Below are 11,258 nucleotides of genomic sequence, written 5' to 3' on the forward strand. Positions count from 1 at the left end.
CTCTCCCCTTCCTCCGACAGAGTTTCTGAGCCCGATGAGGACTCGGCAGAGGAAGCTCCCGGCGAGGACGCGGCAGCCGCCGCAGGGGCGGGAGTCCGGGCACTGTGGCCGCTGCAGCCGCGGAGCACTGGCTCCAGCACCTCCGAAACTTTCTCCCCCATTTCCCTCTCGGGCCCAAAGTGCGGCCCGAGGGCCGGCGAGGGCGCGGCACGCACTCAGCGCGTCCGGGGGAAGCCTCGAACTGCTGGGCTCCTGCTCGCTCTCGCTGCCGCTCCCGGGCTGCAGAGAGCTCCGCCGGCAACTACATGGCCGCGGCCGGGCCGCCGGAGCCTGCAGCCAAGTTAGCAGCCTCCCGCACCCGGCGGTCGACTGGGGCTCCCACGCGCGGGGACATGCCAGCGCGGGTCCGCACTCTGCGCAGCGCCCGAGCCGCCGGGACTGCGGCTTCTCCAGTAAAACCTACCCCTCCGGGACCGAGCGGGGCCAGCGAAAGAGACGGGCAGCCGGGAGAACCAATGGCAGAGCAGGCACGCCGGTGGGCGGAGGCTACGGCGCCCCAGGCGCACCTGCGTCAGGTAGGGGAGGCGGGGCCGAGGCTCCGGCTGCAGGGTCGGGGTCCTGGGGACCGGAACGAGGCACCTGCCCTGGGAGGGTGGGAATGGAGCCCGGAATCGGAGCCTAAGCCTGGTACTCTGAATTTAGCCAAGGAGCGGCTGGCCGTCCTGGGAACGCCAGGGGAAGATGGCCGAGAGGGCAGTGAGACCTTGGACAAGAACTGGACTTCGTTTCCAAAAAGTGGAATCCAGGAAACTGACCAGAAGGAGAAGTAGCTGGGCTTTAAGGGTAAAAGGAAACACACACACACAGTCACACACATGCACGCACCCACCAGCGTGCTGGAGGAGAAAGGGGAAAACTTCATGGTACAGTGAGTGCATCCGAACCGAGCTGATCTCCGATCCCGGATTCTCCACTTAAGCTCCCTGGGCGTCAGTGTTCTCAACTGGAAATGGAGACAGTCATATCTGTCTTGTCTCCCTATGAGCAGAATTAGAACAAATATATTTAAAGCTTCAGCAGACTGCCTGGCTTAGACACATGGAGAGTTTTCAAAAGACGATTTTCTGTCTTTATTTCTGTTTGTAAATTAAAAAGTTAAGTCAAAGATGTGTACCTTTTGAAAGGAAGGAAAACGACAAATTATGCCCCTGTATTTAATTAGGACCAAGAATATGCCCAGCACTGTGCCAGATACTAGACAAAACTGAATTTGAGAGGGCTGCTGGCCCACAATTGCCTGTCTTTCCACATCAGCTAAGCAGAGGATGAAAAGAGATCACATTTCCACTTTACTTTCTCCTAGCCCTGGCTTGTAAACCAACAAGATGCAGGACGGGTTGCTTCATTTTCCTTACCTCTAAGAACTAGGAGAAAGAACTTTCACTAAGGGCACCAATAGAATCACGTTAAGGCCCTCTCTGGGTGGCCTTCAGCGAGATGGGGTGACTTGAATATCTCAGAAGCCGGCAGTCAACTCAGCAGTGGGAAATAAATGATTCCTCACTTGCCTTCAGCTCCAGTCCTACTGTGAGCTCTGGCACTGCGACCTGGGATCTAAACTCAACCGGATTCAATTCCACAGACGTTGACTGAGATGTGTGCCTGGTGCTTGCAGGGGATACAAAGATGAATAAGTCAGGTGCCCTGCCCTGGAGGAGCCTATGGTCAAGCAAGAGATTGATGCATAATATAGTTCCATTATTAATTTTCAAAAGCTATGGTAGTGCTACACTAACAGTGTGCCACGGGAGAAGAGGAAAGAGTCACAGGAAAACAATGAGGTCCTCAAGCTCAGGAATCCTCAAGAATCTTAGATTTCTCCTTGTCAGAACAGCCTTAAGTCCTTAAGAAGTGGAGGACTCGAGTTGAAAGCCCCTTCAGCTGATGAGCCCTTTTATGCTATCACCATGTCTACATATAAGTGATACATCATACAAAGTGCTTCATCATATTGGACAGAAAGCTTTGTCCTGATCAGTTTCCCTCCCCAAGATGAGGGGGAAGGAAATATAATGTGACCCCATTGCCATAGACAGCCATACTGCAAAACAGCTCTGGCTGCCAGGCTTCCATGGTGACACTTCAGAATTATCTGAGGGGCTGTGAAGACCTGCTGAGGCAAAAGAACAGTTCTAGTAAACTGACTAGTTATGAGAGCAAGGCTATAGAGAGAGCACAGTGGGGCAGTCTGAATCCGATCTTGGGCTGCACAATTGCTTTTCTAGTCAGGAGTATTGGTCTTTATCTGAGCCCCTATGTGGTTGATTCACCACAGCTGAAGTAAAATGATGACTTAAGCAAGCCATTCACATTAAAGAGGAGGAGTGGTACTTTTCAGTACATCAGAAAAGAAGCAAGACATGATCTGAATTGCTAACAGGAAGAATGATAATAGCTATTATTGCTTCCTCCGTAAGCATCTATGGGTATTTTCATTTAACCCTGGCAACAGCCTTATGAGATAGAGTCTATTAGCCCCACTTTATAGATTAAGAAACTGAGGATCTGCAAGGTCAAATAACTTGCCAAAGGTCACACAGCAAATGAGTGGTAGAACTGTGATTTGAACACAGCAGTCTGGTCCGAGGCACTTTATTAAACATTCCAATATATTGCCGCTCAGAACAGACAACTTTTTCAAGTACATATATATATTAGACTACAAATATCCATAGGGCAGGGACTTCGTTGTCTTGATTAATATGTAAAAGGATATAAAAGGATACTTGCAGAACTGATATTTTTCCCCACAAACATTTATAAGGCACTTAGTGTATGCCAGGCAAGGTTTTAAACACTTGACAAATATTAATTTTCTTAATCCCATATCAACCCTATAAGGTAGCCATCATTATCATTCTCATATTACATATATGAAATGTGTGAAATGGCACAGAGAAGTCAGGTAATTTTCCTAAAGTCACACAGCTAGCAAGTGATAGTTGAGCAATTTGGCCCCAGCATTCACACTCTTAACCCCTACAGATCAAAGTCAAGTAATAGATCAGTATTTCCTGAACTTTTTAAACCTCAACTTCAAATAAGAGATATATTTTAGGGGCTTCCCTGGTGGGGCAGTGGTTGAGAGTCCGCCTGCCGATGCAAGGGACATGGGTTCGTGCCCCAGTCCGTGAAGATCCCACATGCCGCAGAGCGGCTAGGCCTGTGAGCCATGGCCGCTGAGCCTGCGCATCCGGAGCCTGTGCTCCGCAACGGGAGAGGCCACAACAGTGAGAGGCCCATGTACTGCAAAAAAAGAAAGATATATTTTACATTGCAACGCATGACACATGTACATACATACAAATATAAATAAAATTCCATGAAATAGTACTTACCCTTCTATAAGACTGGAATTTTTTATTATATTTTATTGAAAATAAAAATACTACTTGTGATCAGCTAAATGAATTTCACACTCCACTTTGACACATGCAGTTGAAAGCAATGTACTTAATCATCTCCTTAGCTGACCCATGAGGAAAATATGACTATGTTTCAGGCTGAGAGCTTCCAGACCAGAACTGTGCAAATTCAAAGGATGACTCTATAAATAGAAGATGATCAGAAGGTCAGGATAGTTCCCCAAAGGTATCCCAATTAGACCTATGGACAAATGTTGGGGTATGGCCAAACCACAAGACCAGTTTTGATTGAAACCCTACAGTGCACGTTTCTTATCTTATTAATTAAATTAAAAATACCATCGTCAGTGGCCAGAAAAGCACCCCTCCAAGGGAACTTCTCATAAATATCCCTAATGTTGGAGACTTTGGGACCAGAGATAGGCATAAAAGCATGGCTTTTTTCCTGCTGTGTCACTGTAGGCAAGAGCCAGAAAAATAAAAACAACTTAGTCGTTACTCCTGGGAAGCCAATACTGTAGCTTCACATGACAGAACCAGATTAGCCTATAGACTGGGAAGGATAAGGTCAGCCTATTCCAGGGTAATCAGGGTCCACACGTTCTACTAGATGTGCTCTCAAGCGTTTGGCTCAGGGACAAGCACCCCAGGCACTGCATGTTCATTTTGTCTTGTGATTGGACACTGGTGTCAGTTCTCTGTGCTCTCCCAAGTGATGGGAGACATTGCCTCTGGGAGTGCCTGTTGTCTCTGCCAGTCTCTGCTGTGTGGGTGAGGCCAAGTGTGAATGTCAGTGTCAAGCCCTGTCTCTACGAGATGGAGGATTTTTGAGGACACGTCATCACACATTTAGTCTATTCCCAGTGTCACGACCTTTCTCCCAAGTTAGCACTTGATAAACTTGAAGTCAATTGTCCTTCTTTCTTACATATGTAAAATTAGAACATTATAAATTCAGAATGAAGATTTTTGTAAAATTACAAGTGAATATGTTCATATTCAATACCCCCCAAAATCCTAAATATCATATGCTCTTTGGATTATAAAGATATTATTCACCTTTGGTAGGTTTTTAAAATTTCATTATTAATAATAGGTTTGCCTGATGCCCCGTGACCAATAAAGTACAATTTTGTGACAAAGTAAACATCAATAAAAATGTGGCCATTGAGGTGGCCTCAACTGGGGTTTTTTATTTATACCAGAGGGTGTGGCATGGTATAGACCATGACAGTTTCTGACTATCTAGCTGGAAGGAAAAGCTCTCGTAGCATCTCAACCTCCTGTTTGTGTTTGAGGGTCTAGGAAAGGAAAGGTTACAGTACAAGGTTTCAGAAGGAAGTAGAAGAATTTCTTCAGTGATAGTTGAAAAGGACAGGGGAGGAAGAATAATATCCTGATTTGCTTCTGTTGGAGTCTCTAACCTACATGTTGAGAAGGATGGGAAACTAAGTTACATTAACAAGTTAAAATAAGCCTGTAATGGACCAAACAAGAGGATGCTGCTGATCTGATCTCTCAGGTGAATATTTCTCCACGTGCCGTATGTGGAGCCCTTGCTTCATATGGCCAGGATACAGGCAGGGGAACAAGGTGTTTGTTCCCTGGCCTCAGCCAAAGGTTTGGGGACCTGCATTTTTAATACCCCAATCGTGTATCAAGTGTATGAAAGCTTGAGGATTACTGAAGATGATCCTAATTTGAAGATCAGAGAGCTGTTTTGTGGGGCAAATGTGCGTGCATGGCTCTGTAGAAAGTGACTAGAAAGAGCTTGATGGATTGCAGTCTGTGTCTCTCTGGACCTCTTTGTTCTTAAACAACTACCTTGGGGAGACCAAAGCAGCTTAGCAGATGGACAGGAATATGCATGTTCTGAAAACAGCTGGAAAAACTGAGCTAATACACAAAAAGAACTCAGGATAACGTTCCCTGGAGGATTCTGTTTAAACAACGTTCAAAATGGTGACCCATTTCCCACAGAAGACTCCAATCTTTTGCATTTGCCTTTCCAAGATGGATAAGATGGATATTCACATCTGGGATTTTTTTGTTATGCTTTCAGCATGAAATGTTCTTTTATTATCATTCTTCATTTTTCAAAAAGATTTATTCAGGTCTCTTCGCCTATTTAGGAAATAGAAGACATGCAAACACATTTACTCATTTTTATCCATTATAGCGGTTTACTTTCAGAATCAATCGGTTCCACTTTCCATTTTCAATTCACAGAGCAACCTCCTTGACTCTGTCTACACTGCATGGCAAGTAGTTCCTTCTACCGCTCACTCCAACTAATTAGAAAATAAAATGATGCGGAATCGTAACCTAGCAAGTAGCAACTCTTTCCACAATCATAAGCCAGCTTGCAGCCTCAGAGGTAATGTTTAAGGATTTTTGTACTTGAGGAGACAGTCTTCCAGTCCCTTTCCCCTCAAAGTGTGTTTTGCCACTAAGCTGACCTAGGAACTTGTTAGAAATGCAGAGTCTCAGTCCCCGCCCCAGGCACACTCTATCAGAATTTTAACAAGATTCCCGGGGACTTCATATCCACATTACAGTTAGAAAAGCACTGCTTTAGTTTGGTTCTCACACGTGGCTGTATATTAGAATCACCTGTAGAACTTTAAAAATTATTGACCCTTTGGTCCCACCCTCAAGATTTTCTGATTTAACTGGTTTGGGTTGGGGTCTGAACACCAGGATTTAACAAGTTCCCTAGATGGGAAGTGGTCGATCTTTGGGCCAAGGTGGGGAAATACAAGATAAGCCTGGAACAATTCATGGTGCCACAAACTAAGGAATTGCTCAAAAAAAGATAGGACCTTGTCGGCAGAACACAGGTTCCAGGCTAAAGCAACAAAATAAATCATGAGAATGTTGGTCTTAAACCATAGAATAAAATCAATAATCATGAATCCAAACTCATATAAATATTGAAATAAGAAAGTAAGTGGAGGAGCAGAGATAACTCTTCTTCACAATAGAATTCTAGTTAACAGATGTAGAAAGAAAGAGGGAAATAAGAATCACCACTAGGCAAACACCACAAAAATAAATGTAGCAGACAAGATCCAAAACTGTGTGCTCACATTAGCCAGCAAGAGTTTGAGGAAAAGGATTTTCGTAGACTCGAAGTACTTCCACCACGATACTTAGCAATACGAAACCAACCAGTATAAAGTGAAAGATAGTCACTTTACCGTACAGAAACCCAACAGACACCAACCTAACCATATAAATAATACTGGTAATAAGACATATCAACATCCTGAACCCCATGCTATGAAGTACATCATTATTTTTATGACATTCTTTTTTTTTTTTTTTTTTTTTTTTTTGCGGTACGCGGGCCTCTCACTGTTGTGGCCTCTCCCGTTGTGGAGCACAGGCTCCGGAAGCGCAGGCTCAGCGGCCATGGCTCACGGGCCCTGCCACTCCGCGGCATGCGGGATCTTCCCGGATCCGGGCACGAACCCGCGTCCCCTGCATCGGCAGGCGGACTCTCAACCACTGTGCCACCAGGGAAGCCCATGACATTCTTTTTTAAAAAATTTTATTGGAGTATAGTTGATTTACAATGTTGTGTTTTGTGATGTTCTTGACCCCCCCAAAAATGCATAACCTAACACCAATCACAAGAAAACATGACAAATCCAAATTGAGGGATATTGTTCAGAATTACTGATCAGGACTCTTCAAACGTATCAAGGTGATGAAAGATAAGGAAAGTGTGATGAACCGTTACAGAAACTAAGAAGTGACAACTAAATAAAATGTGGGATCTTGGGTAGGATCCTGAAACAACAAAAAGGACATTAGTGGTGGGGGGGAAATGGTGAAATTTGAATCAAGTCTGCAGTTTGGTTAATAATATTGGACCAATGTTAATACCTACACTTGACAATTATACTATGGTTATATAAGATCTTATCATTAGAGGAAGCAGGGTAAGGGATAGTAAGGAAATCTTTGTACTACTGTTGCAACTTTTCCGTAAATTTAAAATTAGTTCAAAATAAAATGTTAAAAAGCAAAAGTCCCTAGCTGAATATAATGGTAGCCAAAGTTGAGAAAAATAATTGGGCCACCCTCAATGGCCCAATTCCCCCCTGCTTCCTTTCTCCTTACTCAAGGAAAATAATTTTTTCCTGTCTTGCCCTCATCAAGTGGACTAGCTTGGGGTGGTTGGGACAGGGTACAACACTAAGTAACAACATCAATGCTACAACCAGAGAAATGTCCACAGTGCGTGCCATGGGACCATATACTTGGAGCATAAACATGGTGGTAGACACATATGGTACTTGGCTGCCCTGATTCCATTCTGCCTCCTTTTGATACGAGCATCCCAATTTATTTTTAAGGAATTGCCTATTTCCTTTTGATAGTCTTGTCATTCCAGGAGTGGGCTATCCTTGGATTTTGAATCTTGAGAAGAGTAATACAAGGACAGCAATGTCTGGACAAAGCTATCAATTAGCTCCCGTTAACTAGACCTAGAGTTGCTATGATTCCAGTACTTTTCCAAGTCTTAATCTCTGGCTTTTACTTTGATTCTCTGAGTTACCAATAACACTCCCTTCTTATTGAAATAGCTAAATTTCAGCGATTCCTTGACACCAAGAAACTCTAAGAAATACAGGTGTGCTGACCTAAATCCACTGATCACCCAATCCGGGTGGGAAGCAGACATCTGAATGCCATCCAAAAGCTGTTAGTGATACTAAACTTAAAGATGTATTCCTGACATCAATAAGGGTCAAACTTAAGGAAATTGTTAATGTTTCAGGCAGAAGAAGGGGTCTCCCTTACTGGAGGGTCAAATACTTGAGAAAAAAGAGTACACTTACAGAAAAAAAGACATTTCAAGTTATGGCAGAAAGAAATCTCAGCACAGACTATGTTGGAATTGTCTGTCTTCCTACTAGGTTACGAGAGGCTTGAGGGCAAAAGCAAACCAAAGATTTATCTAGCGCCTTATCTGTGCTAACACGTAGCACAATGTCTGACATAGAGTAGCTCATGGTAAATAATTATTGAATGAATGGATAAAACAATTGCCACCATGACTTTAAACCAGCTTTATTAAAACTCTATGTTAATCTAAAGTTTGCTCAGTCCAAGACTTGTGTAGGTTGATAAAAGAACCCAAAAAAAGTCTAGGGGAAAAAATCTGTTTATGTAATAATGTGGCCTCATTCCTGAAGAGACCTTCATTTTAATAAAAATAATAATTGCATAAAAATCTTTAGCTCAAACTACCGCTATTACTGTCCTGCTCACCGAAGTTCCTTACCAACTATTTGGCTTCCTAAAACAGCCAAACTAATAAGAACTGCCTGCATGTGATGTGAATAAGGTAGAAGGAACACTTGAGGAACATTTATGACTACTTGCTGGTCCAGGCTGCTGGCAAGGCAGGAAAGGCTACAAGAACCTCCCTGCTGGCAACCCAAGGACACCACTCAGGACCCTACACAGGGTGGGAAGAGTCTGTACCCTTATTTATAGAAAGCCTCATTCTTACAGAAACTCCATTCTTATATAAGAATGTTAGGACCCTTTATTACACTTAACCATGTTGCATAATTAATGCATGAAAATCGCGGTGTCAGGGAGGAAGATGACGTGAGATAATGGGATGTTTCAGCATCGTACAACTCAGGGTTTTTGTTGTTGTTTTTGTTTTGCGGTACGCGGGCCTCTCACTGTTGTGGCCTCTCCCACTGCGGAGCACAGGCTCCGGATGCGCAGGCTCAGCGGCCATGGCTCACGGGCCCAGCTGCTCCGCGGCATGTGGGATCTTCCCGCATCGGGGCATGAACCCGTGTCCCCTGCATCCGCAGGCGGATTCTCAACCACTGCGCCACCAGGGAAGCCCCCAACTCAGGGTTCTTCATTGCCAACCACAGAATCAATTCTATGTGGTTAAAGTAGGAAGTGATTTATTAAAAGATATTAGAATCCTCACAGAGTCTTTAGAAGAACTAAAGAAACAGGCTGTGGAGTGAGCTTCCAGAAACAATCCCCAGAACCCCAATGTAGAACTGGCTGGGGAGGGAATTGCTGCTCCTGGTGATTCCAGAACTACAGCGCCACTCCCACCATCTGTGCATGCAAAATAGATGCCCTGCACCCCACCTGCTTCCTCACATAAATCACTCCTGTATCCATATCTCTGTATGTGCATCTGATTAGCAGAACCTAAGTCACATGCTCCCTGGAGGCAAAGGAAACTGAGAAACGTTGGGGCTTTGCGTTCTATCCTGGGAAGATGGGATTCACACCATGGGGAACCAACATAATGTAGAAGGAGTGTCAAAAGATTTGGCTAACAGGGTAAACTAGAATGATTTAGACTTTGAAAGGCTCCAGCCCTTGATTAATTATGCTAACCTGCCCCCTGGCGTAATGTTCTCAGCCATCAGGTTGAAGTGGGCCTGAGTATCAGCTTCAGGATGCTTGCTCCCAACATCAGTCATTTCCCTGCTAAATATCTCATAAGGGGAAAGAATTATCACATACTGAACACATTCTATGTGCCAGACACTGTGCCAAATGCTTTATATGCATTATGTATTTAATCTCCTCCATAACCCAATTCAATGGTACTGTCTCCATTTATAGATAAAAATTTGGTGTTGAGAAATTAGTTTTTCTCAAAGTCACTCAGTAAGGTGGGGCTAGGATTTAATCCAAAGTCTCTCTCTTGAGTTATGACAGATGGTCCTCAACTTATGACGGTTCGACTTACAATTTTTCAGCTTCACGATGGTGCAAAAGCGATACGCTTTCAGTAGAAACCATATGTCAAATTTTGAATTTTGATCTTTTCCCAGGCTATACTCTCTGGTGATCCTGGGCACCTCCCTCCCAATCAGCCACGCAATCACAAGGGGAAACAACCGATGCACTCACAGCCATTCTGTACCCATATAAACTGTTTTTCACTTTCTGTACAATATTCAAGAAATTACATGAGACATTCAATACTCTATTATAAGATAGGGTTAGTGTTAGATGATTTTGCCCAACTGTAGGCTAACGTAAGCGTTCTGAGCATGTTTAAAGGAGGCTAGGCTAAGCTCTGATGTTTGTAGTTTAGGTGTATTAAATGCATTTCCAACTTAGGATATTTTCAACTTATGATGGGTTTATCAGGACATAACCCCATCGTAGGTAAAGGAAGATCTGTACATTGGATTCTTATGTAGACCATTCATGAACCCACTGAAGAAGGTACTGGTTTCAGGAGACCTTGTAAATGTGGCTGTGCATCTTTCTCGGGGGTCATCTATAGCTTTTATCAGATTTCCAAAAGGGCATGTGATCCTCAAACAGTAATGAACTACTATACTACCCAAACATATAGTCCATTTGTTTATGATCATAAAGCTGTTGTTGGGAAGGGGGGTACACTCCAACTAATTTTTTTTTGATCTTAGCACTTATTGACTATGATATCATTTTGTAGTATGAGATTCAAATTTAAAATCTGAGTCAACAGCCCTATCTTTTGGGGGTGAGGGCAATACATGTCTGTGTAGGAATGAGGAAGGGTTAAAACTGACAAGAAAGGTTCTCTCTGCAAGATGAGAAAGGGCTGAGCAAAACAGAAACATATTTTTCATTTAACTACTGAAGTCCTAGCTGTACATCAGAAAGCCTAGCGTCTATTTGTGACTTTGTCACCAACTCCATTTATCAGGGCTTCCATCACCTGTATGATGGGAGTAATATAAAACCTGCCATTGTTTCCTCCATCGAAATGTTATGAGATTGTTTTGAAAGTACTTTCATTTCCCCAACAGAAAGGCATTATAGATCTATATA

General features: G+C 43.6%; 1 protein-coding gene across 1 annotated transcript in view; it reads right to left on the reverse strand.

Moving 5' to 3' along the window:
* MAST4 (microtubule associated serine/threonine kinase family member 4) overlaps positions 1 to 161 on the reverse strand; it is a 550,485-nt gene extending 550,324 nt beyond the window's left edge. The window contains exon 1 of the mRNA XM_024753080.1: positions 1 to 161. This exon is cut by the window's left edge and continues 1 nt beyond it. Within this exon, the coding sequence (XP_024608848.1) occupies positions 1 to 161 (161 nt within the window).
* Between the last annotated feature and the right edge of the window lie 11,097 nt (positions 162 to 11,258).

This window comes from Neophocaena asiaeorientalis, unplaced genomic scaffold, assembly GCF_003031525.2.
Source record: "Neophocaena asiaeorientalis asiaeorientalis breed wild unplaced genomic scaffold, Neophocaena_asiaeorientalis_V1.1 scaffold399, whole genome shotgun sequence".
Lineage (NCBI taxonomy): Eukaryota > Metazoa > Chordata > Mammalia > Artiodactyla > Phocoenidae > Neophocaena > Neophocaena asiaeorientalis.